The sequence below is a fragment of the Danio rerio genome, chromosome 2 (assembly GCF_049306965.1).
Source record: "Danio rerio strain Tuebingen ecotype United States chromosome 2, GRCz12tu, whole genome shotgun sequence".
NCBI classification, from domain to species: Eukaryota; Metazoa; Chordata; class Actinopteri; order Cypriniformes; family Danionidae; genus Danio; species Danio rerio.
In genome coordinates, this window is record NC_133177.1 from 37357533 (window position 1) to 37385404 (window position 27872).

Below are 27872 nucleotides of genomic sequence, written 5' to 3' on the forward strand. Positions count from 1 at the left end.
CATCATATCGTTTCTCTGTTTTGAAGAGCAGACTTAATACTTATCTATTTTGGATCCAAATTAGGAGATCATGAGCACATGAAGCTTTGTGTCATGCTGCTTTTATTTATTAAGCTGTAAAAGTACCCATTCCCATGGCCAAAACAGGCCTGTGGATAAGAGCATGATGGGATTGTTGTTTTCCTCCACTTCACAGACGATGAGTGGAAGGGGAATTTTAGAATAACATGATCGTCATTTATGCAGCATTTCTACCTTATTGCACATGTGCGGTACTTTCCATTTTTAGTATTCAGTCTGATCACGGGTTTGCATACATGTCCTCTTGATCAATTAGAGATGTCAACAACACCTCTTCCAATTGGATCAGAATTTCATTTCAATCAAGTTCAATTGGATTGAATAAGGTGCTTACATGAAGGCTTGTCAGTTCAAATAAGCTGTTGATAGACTCAATTCAATTACCAGTTTGGTTGCGTGTACACATAGCCAGAGGCGTTTTATTTACCTCTCATTTATACTATGGGCATTTGAGCATAATGGTCTTTCAAAGTAATAGTTCTCACAAATGACAAATTATTCATACCCAATGTGCAAAACTATTATTAGTCCCTTGTTTATTTCTGCTAAACATAAGATTAAGTTAAAGAAAGCTGGAAACTGGTAACCATAGTAGGAAAAACAATTACTACGGAAGTAAATGGTTACCATTTTCAGGCTTTCTTTCAAATATGTTGTTGGATGTTTAACAAAAGAAAGAAACTCAAACAGTATTGGACAAGTAAGAAATTTTGAGATAAATTTTAGCTTTGTGTGAACTATGCCAGATGAGAAAACTGGAGCAAGTGTTTATGATAAACAGAACAATGTTCATTGCTTTTGACACTTATATTGTTTGGTGTGAATGGGCTTACTCACTATAGAACACAAAGAAAGATAATACATGTTTTTGTAGAAATTTGATGTTCATATCCATCTCTTACGGCTAATATTAGCCAGAAATTGTTGTAGGCCTGACGTAAATTCAACTAACATGGGTACAAACACAGCTAAAAAAAATGTTAGCAGTCTACAAAAATGGTGAATGCCTTAGACCGAAGGTTAAGTGGCTTAGATAAAAGGTCTCATGAAATTAAAATAAAGTTTTTTTTTATTTTAGTATCAGTATTATTTGTTTTTAGGATCTATACGCTAGTGTTCTCCAAAACAGTGACAAAATTAGCTTTTATAAGATATAAAACTGATTTAAACATGTAAAGCTTGCAGTTTGTCATTTTCGCCCAAATGGATCAATGGTTTTATCCACGTCACCTCACAATACAGGTTCTCATCTCATCATAACCATTCAAATGCTCTCTATTATCTGACATGCCCCGCCCTTTTCAAGATGCTTTCCATTTGCTTTTCATTTGCTGTCTTGGGTGAGAACCCTGAGCTCATAAGATCCTCAATCCTGGGGCTCCCTCTCGTTTGCAGGGTGAGAGGGGAGTTTGAGCTCAGCTAGATCTTGAGAACTTCCCTGCTGTTTGTAGTTAATAAACAATAAGGAGATGAAGAGATAACTACTTACTAGGAGCAGGTCTATGGTACAGAATTGGATGAGTAAATTAATTTTAGTCGCATGTTTTTGGATGGTGGGAGGAAACTGGGGGACCTGGGGGAAACTGACGTCAACACAGGGAGAACATGTAAACTCTGCACTGAAACATTGACTGTCCTGGTAAGGACTAGATCCAGTGATGTCCTTGCTGTAAGGCAACCACTAGGCCGCTGGGCTGCCCATCTAAGAAAGGAGGAGTAGGAATAGGGGTGGAAGGGGGGATTCTTCAAAATGAAGATGACTGTGGTATGGAACTTAGAAACTTATAACAGAGACTTAGAAATCGTCTGATTGATTGAGTCATGAATTAGCTAATGCAGGACTAGCTGTGATCAATCATAAGCACGCGATTCTCTCGAAATTAGTTTATAAATAAACTTAACTTAAAATTTAACCTGATGGAAAATATTTGTCTAATGTTTTCTATGTAGTAATTCGTTTGAACATTATGATTAGTCTTTTATAACTTTTAAAAAGTGATTAATCATTATAACCTGCATGAACTGGAAGGTGCTGAGAGTTTTATTTCGGTATGTTGATGTACTTCCATCTGAAACGGAATATTGATTAGAGGTTGGGGCTTTCTTTTCGAGCACCATTCATAGTAATTCATAGTAGTATGAGGAAAGTAAGTTAAGAGGGGAGTGGTTAATAATGTTGTGGCTGAAGCAATTAACGTCAAATCAATGTCAACAGAGAAGGACCACCACAACATCGCAGAAACAAATAGTTAGACTTTGGTTACCAAACTTTTTTCTTTTAAATTGGATTAACTTGCACAGATTAGTTGTTAGAATAACAACAAGCCCTAGCAAAATAAACATTGCAAATTTTCATTTCACACAGACTTTAACTTCTGATAACTTAACTCTGCCAATACGTGAGGAAAATTCTCTTTATGAAGCCCAAGCAAATGTCAGATTAATGTGGTGCTGCATCATCTCCAATACAGTAGTTGCATTAAATACAATAAATATAAGTTACAGTATGTGACAAAATGATTAAAAGGGTAAGATAGCAAATGAATGGTCCATTAATGAAGTATAATAATAATAATAATAATTATCCACCTGGATGACACGACGGCAGCCATATTGCGCCAAACCGCACACCACACATAGGTGGAGAAGAGAATTATGCCAATTATGATATGGGGATGGTTAGAAGGCCACGATGGACAGAGGCCAGTGGGCAAATTTGGCCAGAATTCCGGGGTTAAACCCCTACTCTTTACAACCACAGAGAGTCAGGACCTCAGTTTAACATCTCATCCGAAAGACAGCCCTCACTGATAGTATAGTGTGCCCTTCATTGTACTGGGGCATTAGGACCCACACAGACCGCAGGTTGAGTGCCCCCTGCTGGCCTTACTAACACCACTTCTGGAAGCAACCCGGCTGTCCCATGTGTTCTCTCATCCAGGAAATGACCGTTCGCAGCACTGCTTAGCTTTAGTGGGTGGCCATGTGAGAGTTGCAGAGAGCTAGCTGCCAGATGTTAGGATGTCAAAGCAAGCAAACCCTTCTGTTGCACCCAATTTGCCTACTCAAGTCTTAAAAGTATGTACTTGCTTTTTTAATAAAAAAAGAGTGCATACTTTTAAGACAAGTAGGCAAACTGGGTGCCTTTTTTAAAATATCTTTCACGTTCCTCTGAAAAAAGCCAGTCTGAAATAGCATTAGGTAGAGTAAATAATGACAGATTTAGTGTCAGTTGCTATTCGTTTACTTGACGCTTCATAAAACTCACATTTTACATGCTACCCTATGTTTTACGATCTAAAAAAGATCACTTAGCCTCTTACCTTTCTCTAGGCAGGCTGATTTTTGGCTGCGTAGGACAGCGCTTGCTGAGAGCGAAGAGTTTGCGCACTATCTTGATGGCTTTTCCCAGCACCACTTTAGTGCTCGCCTCCAGCAGGCCATAACGTCTCTGCAGGACCAGATCTGACGTCCAGAACTTTAAGACGGCAGAGGTGTTTAAAAAATGATCCGTTGGCAATTTCTTGAGAAAGGCCTTGAACTCATCTGAAAAACAGAAGGAGAGCCAGAAAAGTTATTATGGTTATTATTGCTGTGAAACCTTGGAGAAGGTGAATAAACTATATTGAGCTGTTATGAGCTTCAAATCTAGAGGGATGAGAGAACATGAGATGCTTCTGAGATGACTGCATTAGTTATTGAGCGAATCGCTGTGGGTGTCGAAGGAAGAAAAAAGAAACAGCAGAGACAATAACGTTAATCACCTGACTCGCTACATATCGCCGAACTGTATAGCAGGAACATAAAGTGAGGTTTTATTACAAGTTTGACAATGCTGATTGATCACCGTTTGAAATAAGGACAAGCTAATTTGTCTTCACGCAGACAGTTTAGTTCTCATACTTCTTAACAGGATTACCAAACACCTTCCATAGCAAAATGTTGTAGAACACAGTGAAACATTAAGGGAATTATTAATTTTGGAGTTCTCCAGAAATGCATTCAGGCCACTTAAAAAGACATTATCTTCGCTCAAAAAGGGAGAAAAATGAAGACGTCTGCTCAGAGCCAAGAAGACAATCTTCAATCCCCCAGAGTTCTTCATTGGATGGCAATGGAGAAAGAGCTCCATTGGTGTCACAGGGCATTACAATGTGCAATGATCCCATGAGCGCTGAGCCCAGAGGCTCCCACACACAAGACTAAATCACAGAGATAACATTAGCATTGGCTCAGGCTGTCAGTTAAGCTCAGTTTAAGCTCAGACTCTCTTTCTTCCTCTCTTCCGCTGTCATTTTGCCTGTGCTTGTGTCTCTGTTTGACTCTGACAGCAGAAGAAAAGCCTACAGTGACCAGTGTCACAACATAATTGTATTACGATTATCAGGGAGGTCTGGCACTGCGTAATTGTGGTGTTTGCTAATGTTGTGCTGGTTATATAAAGCTAATAATGATAAACGAGTATCTCTTGAACTTCTATCATGAAATGTTTTTCATCGCACTCATTTCATTAAAAATGCAAATACATTTATTGCATAATACTTGATTTTTTTTTTCTAAGTACACATTAAAGTATATGGAAATATATTAAAAGGATTAAAATGATGCTTATTCTAATGTTCTGGTTTTGTTTGTTTTTAATGTCATTGAATGTTTTTTTAATTGGTTATATATATATATATATATATATATCAATATTTGGTATTTTAGGGGATTTTATAGTACTACCGTATATTATACACTTACCGGCAACTTTATTAGGTACACCTGTCCAACTGCTCGTTAACGCAAATTTTTAATCAGCCAATCACATGGCAACTCAATGCATTTAAGCATGTAGACGTGGTCAAGATGATCTGCTGCAGTTCAAGCTGAGCACCAGAATGGGAAAGAAAGGGGATTTAAGGGACTTTGAACATGGCATGGTTGTTGGTGCCAGATGGGCTGGTCTAAGTATTTCAGAAACTACTGATCTACTGGAATTTTCACTCACAAATGCCTTGTTGATGTCAGAGGAGAATGGCCAGCTATCGAGCCAGCTATCGAATGCCTTTCTATCAGCTATCGAGCTGATAGAAAGACAACAGTAACTCAAATAAGTGCACATTATAACAGAGTTATGCAGTAGAGTATCTCTGAATGCACAATACGTTAAACCTTGAGGCGGATGAGCTACAGCAGCAGAAGACCAGGAAACTGAGGCTACAATTCGCACAGGCTCACCAAATTATGCAGTAGAAGATTGGAAAAATGTTGCCTGGTCTAATAAGTCTCGATGACATTCAGATGGTAGGGTCAAAATTTGGCATCAACAACATGAAAGCATGGATTCATCCTGCATTGTATCAACAGTTCACGCTGGTGGTCGTGGTGTAATTGTGTGTTGGATTTTTTATTTATTTATTTTTTTGGCACACTTTGGAACCATTGAGCATCGTGTCAACACCACAGCCTACCTGAGTATTGTTGCTGACCATGTCCATCTTAGTGTACCCATTTTTAAATGGCTACTTAGGAGGATAATGCACCATGTCATAAAGCATGAATCATCTTAGACTGGTATCTTGAACATGACAATGAGTTCACTGTACTCAAACGGCCATCAGTCACTAGTTCTCACAGTGGAATAGAAGATTCGCATTATGGATGGCAGCCGGCAAATCTGCAGAAACTGCGTGATGCTATCATGTCAATATGGACCAAAATCTCTGAGGAATATTTCCATCATGTTGTTGAATCTATGTAACAAAGGATTAAGGCAGTTCTGAGGGCTAAAGGGTGTCTAATCTGGTACTAGTAGGTGTACCTAATAAAGTGGTAAGCCGGTAAGTATATGTACGCTATGCAGTTTCTGAACTATTAATCGCTTTTAAAAACTTAAATATTTCCAACAATCAGTTCAATTACCTGATATAAGCAAAAACCTTATCAAACAAAATAACTTCATTCAGTTTGGTCATTAAGGTCAACATGACCTGCAACAGTTTTTTTATTTTTATTATTGGGACATATAGAAACGGAATATGAAGTGAGAACATAGTGGTTGTGGCTTATTTTTTCTACTGCAAGCTGAGTGGATGCAGTAAAGTAGACATTTCATTCAGAAAGATCGGGAAATGGGTTTCAGAAAGGTTATTAAAACCTAACAGACACCTCTTTCACCATTTCTGTTGTTGTTAAAATTGACAGCTGGAGGGGCGTGGTTAAGTATGTTAGCCACGCCCAATACCTCAGACATACATAATCTGAGAATTTAACTGACAACAGGATTTTCAGATTTAAATTTTCGATTACAAGGGAAAACATTTTTTTTCTAGGACAGATGAATTGTTTACTAGAAAATTATCAATGTGAGCTAACAAAATCATGTTTAGTTTTGATTTCATTTGTACTCTTATAATGCTTCAAAAGTTTAAGAAGACTTAGATTGTTTGCCTGAATGAGTTCAATACCATTATATTTTACAGTGAGTGTACTGTATTTGGAAGATTTTTCTCTTATCACTCCATGTATCTGATCTGCAGCACATTTCCTTCCATTCCCTTGTAACAAAAGCGAGCTTTTACCATGAACGTGATTTCCAAATTGAAGGGGCTGGAATAAGGCTTGTGGTATGATAATGTAACTCAATAAAACAAGGTTCTGTTCCTGATCATAACCTGCCGTCTCTTTCCCACATAGCAGCATACAATATATCCATATTCATGCAGTGGTGTTTTTTTATGAGATTTTTCTCACTCCCTCTCTCTTTTAATCACTCTACACCTTCTTTCTTTAGCTTACCGTTTATAGTTGAATCTCTCCTTCTCTCTATCTTTTTTCATCTCTTTATCTCTTCCTTGCCCACGTTCTTCTGGAGATCTCGTTATTCACAGCACATTTGCAATTTGATCTTTTCTTCCCTTTTCTGCCATATGCTGGCATTTATGACTTTTATGTTCAAATTTATGGGCTATTGAGCCCTTCCTAAAAATGTCAGATGGAAGGATGAGGTTATTTTCCTCAAAACACATTCTCATTTTGTACATTAGTACTTCAAATTGCTATGAACAAGGAGATATGGGAGTATAAAGGCATATATGCTCATTATATAGAGGAGTACAAAAGAGAAATAAAACACTGGAAAAATTGCATTAAAAACTGTTGAAGTATGAATAAATGAATTATTTAATTAATAAGTGAAATAAATACTGAATCGCTGGTCCGAGCCCCAGCTTGGTCAGTTGGCATTTCTGTGTGGAGTTTGGCTGTTCTCCTCGTGTTGGTGTGGGTTTCCACCAGGTGCTCCGGTTTCCCCCACAGTCTAAAGACATGCGCTATAGGTGAATTAAATAAACTTAATTGGTTGTAGTGTATGTGTGTTAAAGAATGTGTATGGGCGTGCATTTTTTTCTCAATTTGAGTGTTTGTTTATGTTGTTGTCAATGGTAGCAGTACACTTTTTTTCTGTGCTAGCAGCAAAGCAAGGTGCTGAGTGGGCATTTTACTGTCAGCGCTAAGCCCTCTGCTTTTTTTTTAAGTCATTACAAGTTGAAAACGCACTCCAATCAGTATCTTTTTTGAGGTAGCTGTCCAATCAAAGTGGAGGATGGCAGGACAATACCATGCACTGTCAACAAATAATCTGCTAAAGACTTGTAACTGTACAGAGGGGATAATCTGTATCATAGCAATCGACTGGAAATAAATGCTGTGCATCAAAAATGCTTTACATTTTTATTTACAAAAACGCTTCACATGCAGCCTAATATATATATATATATATATATATATATATATATATATATATATATATATATATATATATATATATTTTTTTTTTTTTTTGTGCAATTTTAGACTAAAAATTTTTGTTTTGTGAACCATTTGTAATCAACTAAAACAAGGAGTAAAAAAATAAAAATAAGACCAAGACATAAAAAATGGCAAACAAATGACGCTGCTTTATTTTGCACCATTTTCAAGGTGAAATGTCCAGTGAGTGACTATTGCGAATATTGAATAAAGGACAAAGTTTTATTTTATTTAACACTTCTCAACTTTTGGAAAAAAGTGCTTACCCAATGAATAAATTTGACCAATATTCAGATCTTGGTTAAAGATTGCCAAGGCAACCTTTTTTAACCTTTCTCCTCATCTCGAGAACAGAATGATAGGGTCAGGGTTAGGGTGATGTGTATTCCACATCTTTTGTGCCACCCAGTGAATATTCACTTCTATTTATGCGTTTGCATTGACTTTAAATGTAATCTACTCGCATGAATACTTAATTTTGCTTTTTATAGCATAATTGTAAAAAAAAAAGGCTGTTTAGAGAAATAGACAATGTAACAATAATTATGGAAGCTTGCATCCACTTTGGGTTATCCACATTTTTTATCTAAAATAAATTTTGACCTCATCTTGCAGTTATGCGTTACTATATATTACTGCAAGACATCAGAATCAGAAATAGAAAGAGCTTTATTGACAGGTGTGTTCACACATACGAGGAATTTGTTTTTGTGACAGAACTACAGTGCCACAAAATTACAGAGACAGATAATAATAAATATATTTTAAAAATAGAAGTAGTGAATGCAAATATACAAATTGACAAGTGTATGTACAGGTGTAATACTATATACAATGTCATATGTGCAGCTGTTGAATGCAAATTGGAATGTGTTAAATAAGTTTTTATGCAGGTAGTGATGTTTGTAGTGATACGAATACAGTATGTAAATTTGGTAAAAGCGAGAAAAAAGTGGGATGACAATGTGGATTATTATTCTAATTTGATTTTATGAGGCGCTTAAAAAAACACAGCTAAAACACACAAGGTAAAGCAAAAGGCACACATCTCAAGTGTGTTTGTACAGAATCAAATCTCTAATGGCAAAGGCAGTTGTTTGTTTATGGTTTGCTCACCGTTACCATGAAACGTCAAGAGCCCCTTTTTGGGATTATTGTAAAGGAGGAATAAAATAACTTTTACTCTTTATCTTGCAGTTCTTTGTTTGTTATACATCCTGTGTTGCACATCACATGGTATGCACTTGAAAGCTACAAAGACAGCTTGCGGAAAAGGAATCAATAATGTCTGCTGATGCAACTGTCAACTGCAAAACTATCCCAGAGTGTCGTTAGAGACTGACCATCTTGAAAGACATAAGAAAGAACCTTTTTTCAAACTATGCCAAGGTTGCTATAACAAACAATCAAATGAACGAATACATGCTGAATGAATGACCAAAAACTAAACAAATCAATAAACCTGGGTTATTTTGCAAAAAATGGAATCTGATATGAGGGCTTGTATCTCTGTAATGACAAGGTTTTCAGTCAGAAGTGCAAAATATATATTGGCCAGAACAACAATTAGATTTTTCTACACATTGCATCTTGTTAAATTATACATTTTGATAGCTTGTCCATATTGTATTTTGTTACAAAATGCAAAATAAGAGTCATTTTTAGTCATCATTTCTAGATTTGTGCTTATAAATAAATGAATGCTTGTACAGAGAACAAGATTTAGGTAAATTCCATGAGTTCATAGCAAACATGTCATGGATTTCATGTCATTCATGTTGCCCAGTTGAAATTCGCCTATACAGTATTTGTGTTTACATTGACTTTACAAGTAATCTAGTGATGTGAATGCTTAATTTTGCTTTTGGTGGGAACCCGTCACAGTTGTCAAAAAAAAGGGTCATTCACAGAAACTGTCATAATGTAAAAAGTTGCTTATATCCACCTTGGGATAAGCTTTTTATATAACTCTGTTCCCTAAACCAGCCCTGATATCTCCCAAAAAAATCTCACAGGAAAAAAACTTGAAATAATAAAAGAACAAACAGATCCCCAACAAAACTTTTCTTCAGCAGACATACCACATATTTTTTTTTTTTTTTTTTTGCATGAAACTCCTTTTTCTCTTTGTTTTCTATACTTAAAGTATACAGACTCTGCACAATAATTTATACTCTCCTTTATTTCAGATATTCACTTTCAAAGTGCCTTTTAGACTTGAGCTAAAAGTGTTCATTTTGTGCATAAAGCTGCAGTGATCTGCCTTTTTTGTGTGCTAGACAGCTGTCTTACCGAGCTGTGCGTCCCTGCAGGTACGGCCTAATTTAGTTTTGTAATTATAAGCAAACCATCAGTGCGATGCAAACTGTTCTCAAGTAGATGCAAGGAGGAACTTTACACTTTTCATATCAGACTGAAAGCAGATGCAGACGATGTTGTTGAAATTACCTATTATAAAAGACCTTATACTTTTTCATCAGATGCAAATGGGTTTGCAAATTCATTACACCAGTAATGAACTGTTTTGCATGTAAATAGAAAAAAAAAAAAAAAAAACGTAATTATCAGGCACAAACTTCACAGAAGTTGCATTTATTGCAAAGCAAAATACAAGCTTCTTCAACTAGTTTACAACTAGCCTTTTGAAATGTTTGAGAACTGAACTGTTTAAAATTAAATTGTTAATCATCAGGATAGAGGAGATAAAAAGATCAAGGATGTACCTTCTGCCCTTCAGCTTATTGTTGAGATTTTTTTCAAAGAAAAAGCAGGACACCTGTATAATATATTCAAATGAGCGCTTTGCTCCTTCATGGAAGGAAGCGGCGGTGTTATCTTTACCAGACACCCTGCAGAACACAGTGCCGCCTGGCCTCTATATGTCTTTTATATCTCCAAGTGGAATATGATTTTAAAGCTGGTGAAAATTCAGTGGCTCTCAGAGGACAGGGCATAATTCACAGATTGATCAAAGAGCAGGTAACGGAGGGGGGGCTGAATTACGGCTCATCTAACTACTGACAGGGTCCTGATTAGAGGTTTCTTGCCGTGGTAGAACCAAATGAAGGATATTCGCTGTGTTAATCAGTCAGCCGGGCAACCCCCCCTAACTGAACATTAATGCAGAATTGAGTTTTCCCTGTAATTGCGGAAGAAGACATTTGTGACATGAACAAGACACAGTTTCATGGCTCTGTAAGAAACTGATGTAGAGAAAAAATCCTGGCAAGGAGACAATGATAATTTTTTTATGGAATTTTTAACACATCACCAATAGCAAACACATATGTGTTGTTACATTTCCAGGCATCAGCCCAAGCCTTTGAATCGTCATTCTATTTTACTGATAAGCACAAGTTTGTTTTGTAATTATTTAGTTGATCTCATTAGCAAAACTACTGCATGATTTTTTTTTTTCGCAAGCAAACCTCTCCCTGCTGAAATGTGAAATTACTAGCAAAAAGGCTTCAGTAACAAACATTTATTTAGTGAACGACAGGGTATTAGGGTAAAAATGACACCTTTTAAATAAATTGAAATGCAGTGTTAATAATATATAGCAGGACAAAAATAATACAGCATTATATCAGAATATATGTCATATTACTAACTTGATTTTGCACAAAAAGACAATGTAAGGTTGAACTGAGTTATGCATTAGACCTTGAAAGGACAAACCAGGATTACATTTACCTGAGCATGGTCAGTACAATCAAGAACTATTTAAGTGTGAAAGCCCTTATGTGTATTATTTTGTATTCTAAAGATGGATTTGGTAGCATATACAGTAGTATTGCGTTTATAACTCAGCTTTAAATGAAGGTTCCAGATGCATTTTTAACAGTGATGCCGTACACTGTAAAACCCAAAAGGTTAAGGTAACTCAAACCATTTAAAATCAAAAACTAATCCTAATGAGTACTGTGAACTTAATCCATTTGAGGAAATGAAGCAATTTGAGCACAGTAAAACACAATAAATGAAGAGAACTCAAACCAACTGAGTACTGTAAAACCCAACAAGTTAAGGCTAGTTAAAGGAAACTGATTGATACAAACCATTTAAGTTAAAGTAATCTATATGAGTACTGTGAACTTATTCCATTTAAGTTGAAGTAATGAGGTATTTAATTAACTCATTACCTTTAACACTGAGCTTAAAACTCTTTTCAAAAACCTGTTGTAAAACAAAGTCACCATGGATGAAAATGATTTTTAATGAAACCCTAAATGCCAAAGAAAAAAATCAAATTGTATTCATTTATTAAATTTGACAATTTATAGGGCTTTTAAAATCATTCCAGTGCACTTTTATAAGTTTTGACTAAAAGTGCTTTGTCATTTAGTAAACATCACAACAGAAATGACCAGAAATAGAGCTATTATGGACAGTTCACACTGATTATAAAATGTACATCTTTTTAAGACTTGCGCAGAAAGGGAAAACAACTAACCTATTTATTATTAGAGTACCTGGATAAACCAACTTTATTAGTTCATTTACATATTAAGGCAAACCTTGGAATGTTGTGATTGGCCAATCAAAATCAAGTATTCCAGACTGCTGTGTAATAATACATTATATATATACTGTTACTATTTTGCTGCTGATGCTATTAAATCAGAATGTCCTCAATATAATGTTATTTCTGGAGCACAAGTACCATTTTTACATATTGTTTCTGGTTTATTTTCATCCTTTCTCAGTAACCAGCATGTTGGATATATATACTAAAACTAGATGTCAATTTAGTGTCTAAAATTGACTAAAATGTATAAATATGACACGTACTTCAAAAAATAGAAGAACACAATGACTAAAACAGTGAAAAAATATCACTGCGTATGGATAAAGGTTTGCCACTGTGGGTGTAAAAAATTTCCAAGAAAAATATATTCATGCAACAACAACAAAAAAAAGACAAGGAATGCAACATCTTTCTTTAAATGCTAAAAAAGAAACGCCAGGCCAGAAATGCTATCATAATGCATAGAAGGTAACCTGTTGAAAGAGTCTGCGGCTTTTCGAATAAGAATGAACCGTCGCAGGAGCTTGTCTCTGATAAAATACGGTTTCCTCCACTCCTGCTGTCATCAGAGCTCCAAAGCAGTCACTGAAATATACTCCTTGCTCTCTCTCGCTGTTGCTGAAACCCTGAGCCATAAATATAGAGCCTTTAGCCTCTTTGTCTTGGTGCTGTGCACTGCGATCGCTGCTTATGGTACTCAGGTGGGTGCTTTCAGCAAGGCCAAGCTGTGTTGTTGAGGTCTCAGCCTCCAAAATCTCATAAAGGAGATCAATCCTAACTAAGACAGTAATTTTTGCCTATCAAAAGCTGGAGAGAAGCATAAAACATTTGAAATGTTTGCTCGTAAGTTGCAGAATATTGGCAGCGGGCATTGTGGTGCGACATATCGTAAAATTTATAATTATGTCTGCAGTTGCAAAGTACACACTCACAAGAGAGAAAGAAAGAGAAAAGTTGAACGAAGAAAAACATGTTTACTGTCGGTTCCCAAGCAGACTATTCAGTTCTATTAGACATACAGGCATGTCTTTTTATAGTCGATGTATGTGTCGCGCTATGAAATGTGACAGCTTTTTTAAAAGCATACAAAGCCATATTGCTGCCTGAGCATTTCTGCTTTAAGTAAAAGGATGTTGCTTTTAATCGCCTCATGCTTCAGAAATTATAGTGCTGTTTGTTTTTCTTAATAGGCCATTACCATGTAGCATATCAGGCCAGCATGTCATTATGAGTTTGAGGTGCACTGAAGCCTGGTCTGAACTGAAATGGGCCAGCAGGATGAATGAAACCCTTAAAGCCTAAAACAGGCATTGGTGTGTGGCTGCAGCATATGCATCAAACCCGAATGGACTGTGCTGTCATGCAAGCCACTGCTTGCATCATTAAAGAGTGAGAAATCACAATGTGTGACTTTCTGCAAATATAAATGCTTGTGAGTTTACAAACTAAAGTTAGGTGCATTTTTTTCTCCCGGAGTCTGGAAGATAGGTTTGTTAGTAGTTATCATGATTCTCTTTAGGCTCAGCAGGGTTCTGGCTGTACTTGGCATTCTCTACGAAATCGGTTGTAAGAAAAAAATAAAAAGCTCTTCTACAACACAGCAGGAAGACAAGGAAATTATCTGATTCTAGTTTCTCAGGGTTTTACACAAACTTTAATTATGAATACCCAAGTTATTTTAGGACTAAATATCCAACTTTAGTAATACGTATACATTTATCAGATACTGCAATAGAGTTTAGTTGCAAACTACCTAACTTGGGGAGTCTCAGATAGTGGGCCACAAGACAAACTGTAGCACTATTTTAGTGTTTCTTGAGTTTAAAACAATCAGCACATCAAAACAGATCCGTACACTTCTTTTCCTTGTTCGTTCAGGTTCAACATTTTGACAGTTGCCTCAGACAAAACTGGAGAGCCTCAGGGTTTAACCTGTTTCAGGCCTATCCTCATAGTTGCACTGTAGTAATAGCAGTATTTGATTGCTCCTGACTTATTTTATTGTTGGGCATAATTTGCATTACAACAACACCCCCTTTCACTTATGTTATGTTTGACTTATAATACACATTTTTTAAATGGTTTCTTATATTTTGTTTAATTGAGATGTTTATCTAAGGTTTATTAGTATATTTTAAATAAGTTTTTTTATGTAAAAAAACTAAATTAATAAATTCAATAACATATTCAATAATGATAATAAAAAATATAATAATAATAATAATAATAATAATAATAATAATAATGATGATGATGATGATAATGATGATAATAATAATAATAATAATCATTTTGATGATGATAATGATAATAATAATGATGATGATAATAATAATAATAATAATAATAATAATAATAATAATAATAATAATAATAATAATTTGAATATTGCATAAAAAGTGTGTAGACTGACATGTTTTGCTCATTGTTTGTACTTTTTTCCGGTTTGTGTTTTTGTTGAAGTGCTTACTGTCAATTATTCATGTTCTGAATTGAAAAGCAGCAACGGCAGAACGCTGACAGGCTCTGCAGATGACAGTGTCTCCTCTCATCCGCTGCATGCGAGTAAAGCAGGTCTCACTCAGTATTCCATCACTCGCAGAGAGTTATAAACTCTCTCTCTCCTTGCAATATGCCTCCAAATCTCATTATGAAATATTATTCTCAGCTTCCATGCAAGGTCAGTAGGATTAAAAAAAAACAAAAGCATTAGGTGGTCTGTAACTTATTTGAAGTAACTGTTTGAAGTTTCACTCACGCAGTGAGATGAATTAAAGTGGGAAGAGCAGCTATTTTCAAATAACTTGTCACCTGAGGAAAAATGATTCAAAGTCAGCGCCATATATTGAATGAGATAACATCTCACAAATATACAATTTAACTTTATTAGATTTCACTGGATGTTTCCAAGCCTTCATGTAGAAGGATTTTGTCATTGTACTGTGTTAGTTTCACTTTAAGGAGCCTTGAGATTAAGCCTTAACTCAAAGTGTACATCAGGTTTTATGCATGCGCTAGAGTGGTGGTTCTCAACTGGTTTGGTCGTGCCAATACTATCCAACATTGCCCATTTAGTTCCCTCTTTTATACATACACACTACCCCACTTAACTTACTTTATATTAAAATATTATAACTATTACTGACCTTGACATTAACATTAAATTGCTGTCCCGATCCAATTTTTGTTGATACATTCAGTTGTTGTGACCGATATGAGTTTTTATAGGTCTATGGCGATATCTTGGCTGATAACATTTATTTTAATTAATTGATTAAATTTAAATAAATTGAAAATAGATAAAACTAAATGTTTATTATAAGCATTCTTATACAATAACATATATTATAAATATATCTATTAAATATTACATAAAATCATTTCAACTTATACATACAAATACATTGAAAGGATATTACTAATAATGATGAAACATTACATAGCAGTCCTTAGTTTTTGATGATAAAATGAAACAAGAGAGGTGAAACGAGCCACCAGTCGTTTAATAGTAAATTTCGTGTTGGTTATTACTTTTCCTCTTTATTTATAACTTTTCCTCTTTATTTATAATGTAGTGATGTGCTTTTGGGTGTAAAATCTAGGTCAAGAAAGTTTATTTTTCTTTAATATGAGTTGGTTTTTAGTATTTGATGATAATTGATGGAATGTTTCTCATGGTTATATGTTGCTTGTGGCCCAAAAAATGTATAATAATTTGATAGAAGCATAAGCAGAACTCAGAGAACTTTACTAAGTTTTAAAAAGCCAATTAACATGATTTTAAGACACTAGCTAACGACTTTATCTTGTCATATTGTGTATATTTAAAAAAAATAATTGGCATCTGCTGTAGACATAGAGATTCATAAACAACTACGGTAGCACTTTATTTTGATGGTCCATTTGAGTATTAGTAGACTGTCTGCTTAATATCTGTTAATATAATATCTGTCTAACCCCAACCTAACTTATAATGTAATGAGAATTAGTTGGCATGTAGATGCAATGTAACTTAAATTCAACAAACGGACCATCAAAATAAATTGTGACCATAACTACATATGCACACACAGTAAACTTGCTCTTGTGTGTTTGTTTTGTTCCAATATGATGAACTGCCTACATCTAGTATCCCATAGAAACACAGATAATGAGGCATTCATGTCTACACTAAAAATATTTAATGGTTTGTTTCAACCCAAGTCTAAGTAGAATATGAGCAAATCAATTGGGCTAAAAATGTGGTAACACTTTAGTTTAGGTAACAATTCATACCATGTATTCATTCATTTTCTTTTCGGCTAAGTACCTTCATTAATCAGGAGGGGAATAAACCTCCAACTTATCCATCATATGTTTTATGCAACAGATGCCCTTCCAGCTGCAACCCTTCACTGGGAAACACCCATACATTCTCATTCACACACATACACAACTACTGGCTTATTATCTTTCTATTAGTGTTTATTACACTTATAAATAGGGATGTAACGGTATCAGAATTTTACGGTACGGTAATACCTCGGTATGAATGTCACGGTACGGTATTTATTGAATCATTTACAGGAAAAAACAAAACTTATGAAAATACTCCAAAAAAAGTGCCAAAAGTGTCAATGACATACAAATTAGCCATCTATCTGTAAGCTTTGAAACAGGAACTTCAATTTTAATAACAAAAAATATTAAACCATGTAAAAAAAAATAAAGTTTCAATTTAGTATTGTTGAAAACTCATCACATTCAACATTTAATCACTCACTCACTTAGATAGAGATGGGTTTAAAGGAAAATTATCATATAAATATAATCTGGTAAAAGCTGGTATCTCTGGGTATTTACAATGTCCCCTGCAACAGAAAAAAAACCCTCTCATTTGGGACTGAGGTTTCTGGGACAGGAGAGATATGACTTGGCCCAGGTTGACAGCAGTGGGTAACGTTGTGCATTGTCTTTCCCCCACTTGAGAGGACAAACCATGAGTAAGATAGAGGTCTCATGTCTGCATCAATCTGAACAGTGTGCTGACAACACCGCTATTCAGTACGCGCGCGACAACACAGCTGATAAGAACTCGCGCGACAACACAGCTGATAAGAACTCGCGCGACAACACCGCTATTCAGTACGCGCGCGACAACACAGCTGATAAGAACTCGCACGACAACACCGCTATTAAGTACGCGCGCGGCGACAACACCCGCTTTAGAGTTTTCCAGCTCTTTTTCATCCCCGCTTCTAGCAGCACACTCCATTTCCGCATTACTGGATCTGTAGCGACAACAGACCGCAAGGGATGATGGTCAAGCATGGGCTGATGGGAATTGTAGTTTTCGCTACCTCCCGTTCGCTTCATTCGCCTGAGCAAATTTTCTCAGAAGACCTATAGTTTTACCGAGTCATGCGACTTCGGTAATATTGAAAAAAATTAATATTGCGGTATGACGGTATTTACAATACCGTTACATCCCTACTTATAAAGTATGATCTCTTTTTACATTCCTAATCCTACCCAATACCTAAACTCCTACCTTGTTAAAAAAATTAGTAGTTTATCAAGCTAAGAATCTTAGTTAATAGTTTGTTAGTAACGTTAAATCTATATTTTAAAAGTTTGACCAAAAATGTATACAAAAACTTAACACAATGTTTTTTTAGAGTATATGGACATAATGCACTGGGCTGCGTTTTTCAATACTTGGTAAAGGAAAAAGACTTACTCTTACTTTTTTGAGTCTGAATTGAAGTCTGCATGGTACATTAGTGCTCTGATAGAAGGGTGACATCAAGTTTGAGAGAAAGCAGTGCAGTGACCCTGGTGCTTACCAGGAACAGCTCTCTGATGGATCAGCTCAGTAATCTGGCATCTTCATACAAGAAAATCCACACTTTCGCTGTTTGTCCACAGTTTTTCTGACAAATAATTGCACAGAAGTGGAGTTCTGCCACAGACAGTAGCACTGGAAAGCAGAACTGTGTGCATGCTGCTTATGAGCTAAATATGCATATTACGTATTTCCAAATTGTTAGCATGTGTCATTTTCTTCCATGCATGATCCGCAGTCGTATTTGTAGGAACACATCAGGAAAATGCAAATCAGCCCAGATGGCTTTTATGAATTGAACAGGTGTGCAGTTAAATGTTGCTTCCTTTACATATGCATAATCATCTGATGCGTTTGAACAACTGAATTCAATCAGGGTCAGTAAGTGGTGTTTATATTTCAGAGCAGTGTTCTCAGAAAAAGGTTGCATTTTTAGAGATTTTTTATTTAATTTTTTTGCTTTTGCACTGCTATTGCAGCTGAATGAATGAAAGGTCAACTGTTTATTTTATCAAGAGAGACAATTAAGATCAAAACAGGAGAAGATCAATTAAAAAGTAATTTTGGCATCATGACAGACAGAAATTTAATATCAGTCAGTGAATCTTTCATAGGAGGAGGTATGATTGCAATTCAATAATAAATCATTCATCAAGTACATGGTATACTTCAGCCAAGTGTTGTGAAATAGGTATTTCTGTCTAGAGGATAGCATTTAAATTAAAATAATTATTAAATATAATTAATTAAACATATTTGCGATAGTTATATTTCACTTGAATTATCACTGAGTAGCTGTGGGATATGGCTGTATATCGGCACTAATGGGAGGCATGCACAGGCCGAGTGCCTTAGTGGCCCAGCAGTGCCCATATACACCCATATCACACTGCTACAAGTGTAATATTGCGTTTATAATCATGTTAATAATAAATAAAAATAATAATTATTATAATGAGACCCTTATTTCCTGTTTTGAGAAATTGGTGGGCATTCAGTGTTCTACTCCTAAATGGTTAATATCTTATCTGAAAAACAGAAGCTTTTGTGTTAATGTTGGTCAGACCTTTTCATCCTCCAGATCTCTGACACGTGGAGTTCCGCAAGGTTCTATTCTTAGACCTATTTTATTTTCTTTATATATTTGATCTATTTTTCATAAATATGGGGTGGTTTTTCATTTGTACTGTATGCTTACAACACTTAGATTTATGTCCCTCCAAAAAATAATGATGAAAATGGCCTTGACTTTATTATCAGATGTCTAATCAAGGTTTAGACCAGGCTGTCGTCAAATTTCTTAAATTTCGAGATGGTCTGGTTTAAGGATTCTGCCCCTTCCTGAATTATCAGGTTTTGGTGAGCTATCAACTTTTCAAAAACCTGTTGTCAGAAACCTGGGGTTTCAGTTCGATAGAGATCTGAAATTTAACAAAATGTTTAACAATTGTCAAATCCATTTTTTTTTTCATTAACAACTTGTGTCAAAAATTGTTTTTTTATGACCTTGAGAAGGTGATTCATGCTTTTATTTCTTTTATTTTGGGGAAACTTGACTATTGCAACTCTATGTATGCGGGTATTAGTCAAAATGTCCTGAATAGATTGCAATTAGTCCAAAATACAGCTGCGAGACTTCTGTCAGGGACTCGTAAGCATGAACACATATCCCCAGTTATTTCCTCTCTGGGCTTGGCTGCCTGTTAGGTGCCTGGTCTGGCACCACTTTACTTGCCAGATCTCCTACTATACATGTTTATAATAGGTCACTAAGGTATTCTGATCAGTTTATTCTTTCTGTACCAAGGTCCCGGTGTAAGTGAAGTGGGGATCTGGCTTTTGATATCGCCCCAAAACTCTGGAACAAGCTTCCACCCTACATTAGACACGCTTTAACTTTATCTGTTTTTTAAAAGCTTCTGTAACTGCATCTTTGTTCTTTAACATTTAAGCCTTTTTAATGTCGAGGAGTTTGTCTTATGTTTTAATTGTTATGTATGTAATGTAGGACTTATTATGGTATTGATTGTGTTCAGCACTTTGGCATTGTTGTGCTGTAAAAATATGCTATTAACTAACTAACTAACTAACTAACTAACTAACTAACTAACTAACTAACTAACAATAATAATAACGATAATAATTAAAAAAAATAATAATCAATAAATTGAATGTTAAAATAAATGCAATAAATTAAAACTATTTTTATTAAATAAGTAAAATTGTATGACATAAGTATTTTTGCTTAGAATACAGAATTTATATTATAATGTAAATATGATTAATGAAATTACTTTATAATAACTAAATTAAATTGAAGTACTTTATAATATTAACTAAATCTATAAATTATAAATGTTGTAAACTACTATAAAACAGTCAATGATTGCAGTAGATGGACTGCTCAGAGTGCCGGGGAAAGTGATGTATGTCTATTATAAATGTTGTAAACTACTATAAAATGTGATATTTGACTTGATTTTGATTTTAGTTTTGTTCTTAATAATAATAATTATGATACAACATACATGCATACAGACATAGATTATTAATTCATAACAACAACAACTATTACTACTACTATTATTATTTTTATTATGTTCTTGTTTTTTTTTTGTTTTTTTTTGGAGGACAAATATCTAAAGTAGATATTTAAAATCCACATTCAAAACCATTGCTGGTGATTATTTTGTGACCTTTCTACTGCGATCTAGTGAAAACTTCTCAGTCTGCACTATATTTATGTCCTCTAGTTTCTGTCACACTGAATCGCATCTCTCTCGTTCATAAACAGTCAATGATTGCAGTAAATGGACTGCTCAGAGTGCCGGGGAAAGTGATGTATGTCTATTTAAACTCATCATCATCAGGATCATCACAGTGCGGATATGACTTCCAATTAGTCTGTCTCGCTTTTCTTCCTTTGTGAGATCCGAGCAGGCAAATGACCTTGATTTCCAGCCCTGCGAGAAAGATGGCTGCACGTTTGAATGCTAATACCACTGTTTTATTTTTAATTGATCCGAGCAAATATATAATTCAAAAGAGCAGGGCAATACATCTTCCATGCTGATGTACCAGCAATTACATGTAATATTTCAATGCCAGCGAAGAGCTTGTGGCAAACCGTAAATCTTAGCAATCACAGCAGGTGCTTTTCTTCCTGACTCTAGCATTTGTAGCCTTTAGCAACTAAAATGGTGTTTGTTGGCCTGTCTATCTTTGTCTTTCCTTATTTCCTGTTTTTTTTTTTAGTCTTAGTGAAGTAAATCTGCTTGTTTCCCAAGGCTACGTTTACACTAGTGTGTTACGTCTGGAAATCCACACTATAACCCTTTAAAAAAGAGACTCTGGTAATATCGCAGACCCTCTTTTCGCACCCTGTTTGGATCATTGCATATCTTCTTTCCCTGATTTATCAAGTCTATCATAATTGTCCTAAAGTATGCAATTGTAATTATCATAATGTATCCTATTTTAATTACGGCCCAGTCACACAATGTTACAATTTTATGTAGTGTCAGAAAAGTGGCTTATTCATATGAATTCATACGATTTAATTTGTATGAAATGATCAGATTTTGAAAAGGAGACCCAAGAAAGCAAATAGAGAGGAGAGCAAATTGTACTAAAATACATTAGTAATATTAAACACATTTATATGAATTAGCCACTGAATCAAAACGTGAAAAATTGCTGCAAGATTTCATTAGATCATTTTTTTTTATTATTATTTAGGCTCAATACCAATTCTATTTTTGTACCCCTTCTCCTTCCACTTGGCCCTTAAAACTGAGTGTGAAGGGCAAGGGCTTCAAAATTTACCCCTAATAATGGGGCACCACTACAGCACCTGCACGCTTCATCATATGTCATCACAATCTCTTGCTTCAAATGAGATCAGACAATTGCGACTGCTCTAGTTATTCCAGTTGTGTTGTTTTTTGGTATTTATCTAAAAGAAATCACTGAAGGCTTATATAATGTTATCAGAACGATCTAATGTGGCAATAAGATTGTAACTATACTGTGCATTTACACCATGGCCATATTCATCTATGTAAACACACCAGAAAAAACATTAAGGCCCAATCCCAATTCTACCCTTTAGCCCTTACCCCTACCCCTCGTTTAGTGCATTCCCATGAAGGGGTAGAAGTGTCCCAGTACTCTTTAGCTAGAAGGCTCAGAGGAAGGGGTATATACCCCTTTAAACAAAAATTATTTAGGACCACACTCGAAACCAAGGGGTAAGAACATTTCCCAGAATACACCAGCCACAATGGCAAGATAGCTGTACCCGGAAGTCAGGAGATCCACAAATGATTGTTTTTATGTCATTATTATGAATTTTTACAAGAAACAAATACATGTTTTAATGAATTTATGACCACGTTCTTGTTTTACCGTCATTCTTTAAAAAGAAAACCTCTAAATAACCACACCAGATTGTCATCAATATAAGGAAACACATTTTTCCCAGATATCTATTTATTTGACTTAATCTGAATAAGACAATAATATGATTAAGGGGTTAAGCAACATGGGTTGCTTTTTTAATAGTTCCTTTAACGATCCTGTTTTACATGTAATAACACATAGATTGATTGACGTTGTTGCATCACCACGCTATCTTTGTATTCTCCTCAGTTTCATGTAATTTCGGTTGTTTCATTTTTCACTTTTTGACTTTAACTGCTGTTAGGCAGTTTCACTTTCATTCAGGAACATTTCATGCATGCCCCAAGCTACTTTTAGCTTCTGTCATTTGTTTTTGCTCATGTACAGTACTTTTTTAACATGTAGCTGCACCAACAGTACAGACGGTATTGACCATTTCAATGTAATTTGCCCATGAAAATTTCCTGCTTGTTTTCAAACTATTTCATAATTGTAACAAGAGGCATTTCAGTCATAACTTAATGTTAAAAGCTATCATAACATAATTTATCAATATGTGGCTCTTTTTGGATTCTCAAGCTATAGAAATTAAAAATGTAAAAAGGATATACGTTGGACCAATGTTTTTGTTAACATTCCTCAAAATGGTCTATACTGTAGATTGTTTTTAATTTAAAGCACCAAAAATGTGAGAATGGCCTGAATCACAGTCAGTTGTATAATAAGTAGACACGATTCCATCATGTATTGAGTAGAGCGTGCTTTGCTTAGTTACATTTGGGGCATTTTGTTTAAGTTTAGTCACATTAAAGACGATCTGACGTGCATTAAGCTAAGCGGTTAAACTCTGTCCTAATCTCGCTCTTCCACATGTTATTGCACCAAGGTGACACCAAACTGTCACGCTGCGATGTTCTCATATCCTATTCCCTACCTTTATTTTTTCAGGGTTGACATTTATATTTTGCAACCTCCTCTAAAAAGCTAGAAAAACAACCTTTGTGTGGGAGGTTGAGTATTTGCTTGTCAATGAAAGCTACCTGGCTGTCCATGGATTGTATGCTTTACACAAAGGCTGTGATCACATGGTAAGTATGATGGAAATAGCAAGCAGCCAGTATTTATTTTCCGCCTGAGCAGATTTATTGTATTTACTGGGTTCAGAGTGACTCACAATCACCTGCTATACACTAGTTGGTTGCCGTCACAATTGTTGAGTATTGGAAAGGCCAGTATTTGACCCATACAATTACAGTTTTATTGGGTTCACGAATATCGCTTAAAGGAACACAGGCTCTGCTGAAGCATGCATATAGGAAAACGCTACAGTTACTACCTGAATGAGCAACAGAGAGAATTTTACCTTACTGATGGTTCTGCAGGGGAATAAATGTTAATAATAATATTAATTATTCCTTACATTTATATAAAGCTTTTCCAGACACTCAAAGCGTTTTTACACAATGGGGGGCCAAGTTGCACCAGACCGCACACCACACACCAGCTGATTGTTGGAGAGGAGACAGAGTGATGAAGCCAATTATGATATGGGGATGGTTAGGAGGCCATGATGGACAGAGGCCAGTGGGCAAATTTGGCCAGGATGACGGGGTTAAACCCCTACTCTTTTCGAAGAACATCCTGAGATTTTTTTTTACAACCACAGAAGAGTCAGGACCATGGTTTAACGTCTCATCCAAAAGACAGCGCTAATTGAACAATATAGAGTCCCCTTCACTATACTGGGGCATTAGGACCCACCCAGGCTGCAGGTTGAGTGCCTACTGCTGGCCTCACTAATACCACTTCCGGCAGCAACCTAGGTTTCCCATGTGGTCTTCCATCCAGGTACTGACCAGGCCCTGCTTAGCTTTAGCGGGTGACCATGTAAGAGTTGCAGAGAGCCAGCTGCCGATAATTTTTTGGACAAACATGCCATGGAAATACAAAATATGCAAGACATTTTTAAATATCAGCTAACTTAAGTTGTCTTTTAGATGAAAAAAAAAAAACAAAACAAAACAAAACATAAAAATAATAAAATAATATTTAGATGTTTGGATAATGCAAAATTTAAGTAATTTATTAAATTAAGAAACAGGCAGAAGTAAACTGAAGTCTTGGGGTGAAAATGTATTTTATGTAAATTTTTGTAAATATTTAATTATGTATGTCAAAAAATTCAAAGCAAAAAAATATCTTCCATTTTTTTCTGCAACGCCATGGATTTCCCGCTAATTCAGAGTCTACTTGCTTTCTATGACATCATTATGACACGGATTCACCCAAAACAAAGGCCATGTGGAAAAATGATTTAACTTGTTAAAAATCATATTTCCATTTATTTTATTCTGTTGTAAACCCAAAATTCCATTTAGAAGGTGTTGAGTTGACTAATAAAAAATGTACTAACAAACATATTCGTAATATTTTGTAAAACAAAATTACAAATTTTTCTGGAAATCTATTATAGTTGATATTAATTGGAAAAGAGCCTGGTTGACTCCCTTCAAATACACTATTAATAATAAAATTAAGTAAATTTATTTTAAAATACTGCATAGTATTTACCCAGTAAAATTGTTATTATGAAAGTACATTGAAGTGAAGGATATATGTGGTTTCTGCAATGTGAATAAAGAGAGCCTTTGTCATTTATTTTTTGAATGCAACAGTGTAAACAATTTCTGTGGGGATCTAGCCAAATATATATTTTAAAATGACAAAATTTAGTTATTATTTAACATTAATATATATATATATATATATATATATATATATATATATATATATATATATATATATATATATATATTATGAAAACAAATCCAACAAAAGTTTTGAATATAGTGTTAATCTCTTTACTTTGTTGCCAGAATTTTACATTTACAAACAGAAATTTGCAAAACCATCTCCCACATAGTTTATATGATATTACTGCGAAAGGCTGTAAAAAATTGAGGTGAGTGAAGTTAGCTAAATAAAATGAAATGGAGTAAAGAAAAAAATGTGATAACACAGGAATTGCACTAGTAAGAGCAGAAAGCAGCGTGTGTGCGCGCACCCCCACCCCCCAATTTCTGTTTAATGGAAAGTAGATTTTTTCAACAAATTTCTAAACATATTTCTAATATCTAAGATATTTTATCTTTGGACAGTACCTAAAATTTGACTACATATTTTTCAAGATAATATTCAGCTTAAAGTAACGTTTAAAGGCTTAACTTCACCTGTGCAATAATTCAGTGGATTTTGATCTTTAAGCGGTTTTGCACACGCAATTTATACAGATAGATACAAGATTTTTAAAGTATCGTACAGTAATCGTTAAACTTAAGTTACAGAACCCAGTGTTTGGGTCTAGAAATAATAAAAATATATATAATAGAGGCTTTTGTCTGTGGTATAATTTTTTACAGCAAACCAACACAAAATAAGTTCGCAAATTTTAAGAAAGGCTGCAGCCAAATCAGTCTGCAATATTACACCACATTATATTAAATATTCCTATAATTTATTTGAAGTAAAAAGCTTTACTTTATTTACAAAAATATATCTTCAATTAAAGAACCACACACATATTATGCAGTCTTAAAATAGTGTGAAGCTGTGTGAAAATACATTTCTGATTTTTCAATGGCACAAACGTGGACTAATGTCAGAGAAATGACTTAAATGAACTGTAAATATCGGCAAACATTGATTTTGAAGTCTTCCGGCCAAAACGAGAAGGACAGAACAAAAGAAGTGTGGAGACGATAAGCAGCCATTGACAGAGTATCTCTGACATGCAAGAAAGGCTTACTCTCACCCACCATTAACCACTCAATCTTTTCCCCCTACTGCTGGAGTGTTTTTGATTTGGATGAATTTCTACATCATGCATCAAGGTCTGTCCTCCAGTAAGGAATTCAGATATTGATTGTGTCTCTCTTATGACTGCCTCAACCAACTTCATCACAATTACAGCTATTCAATTGGACGTGGATGATTCTTACATCAGCACAGCCACTGTTGTTCACTTTCAACACTGAAATGCTTTTAAATGGTTGTACATTCTTTTGACATTCATGAAAGGGAGTGTGAAGGTCTCACACATGCAGTATCTGCTACGTAGACTCAAATATCATTTTAAAATTGAAAGTTCTGTCATCATTTACATATTTGAATTTTTTTTTTCTATTTAACACAAAAAAAGATATTTTGAAGAATGTTGGAAACTGGTAGCCACTACAGTTTCATAGTATTTTCCTTAAAAAACAAACAAACAAAAAACAAAACAATGGATGACAATGGCAATAATTCTTTTGTGTTTAACAGAAAGTAGAAACACATACATGTAAATTCAGGATTTTACACAATTTTTACACTATTTAAATGTACACAATTTTTTATTTGTTTGTTATATAATTAATTTATTTATTTTTTTTACGCAGCGGATACCCTTACAGCTGCAATCTATCACTGGGAAACACCCATACACACTCATACACACTCATACACACACATACACTACGGCCAATTTAGCTTACCCAAATTACTTTTACCACATTTTTTGGTTTTGCTCTCGCAGGAAACTCACATGAACATGGGGAGAACATACAAACTCCATGCTGAAATGCCAGCTGACCCAGCCAGGGCTCGGACCAGCAACCTTCTTACTATGAGGTGATTGTGTTACCCACTTCGCCGCCGTGACGCCCTAACATAAGTATAAAATATATTTAAAAAATAGATTGACTAAAATGTTTAAACTTTTTTTTTAGAAGTTTAATTTATTAAAGTTGAAAACGTTTGTAAACTCAAATTATATTTGCTGTTTGTTCAAATTACTTATTTACAATGAGCTGAAACAACACAAATTTTGAGTTTTTGGAAAGGACAACTTAATTATTCTGTTCAATACACTTAAATTTGAAAAATCAAAAACTAATATGTTAACTCAAAAAAGAATATTTATATTAACAACGATTTGTTTTTAATATTCTTCTTTGTTGCAAATTGTGCACAAATCGATTGTGTGGAGCCCAGCATTTTCTACAGTGTATATAATGATATTCTACCTGCTATCAAACAGACAGTTTCCACTTTTTTGAGTTTTTATTATTTTTGTACTATTTATTTATTCATTTATTTTAAAAAAATAAACATGCATCTCTAAAGTGAGTATGACAGACTATAAGTGATGGGAATAAAGGTACTAATTACTGTTTTATTGCCGTTGCTGTTACTGACAATAATTTA

General features: G+C 34.9%; 1 protein-coding gene and 1 long non-coding RNA gene across 3 annotated transcripts in view; one reads left to right on the top strand and one right to left on the bottom strand.

Annotated features, from left to right (window-relative positions):
- LOC141378377 (uncharacterized) overlaps nt 1-27872 on the top strand; it is a 299553-nt gene that overhangs the window by 203131 nt on the left and 68550 nt on the right. The window lies entirely within an intron of this gene.
- The window catches only part of brinp2 (bone morphogenetic protein/retinoic acid inducible neural-specific 2), a 181629-nt gene that overhangs the window by 9597 nt on the left and 144160 nt on the right, over nt 1-27872 (bottom strand). The window contains 1 exon segment of the mRNA NM_001309831.2: nt 3405-3627. Within this exon segment, the coding sequence (NP_001296760.2) occupies nt 3405-3627 (223 nt within the window).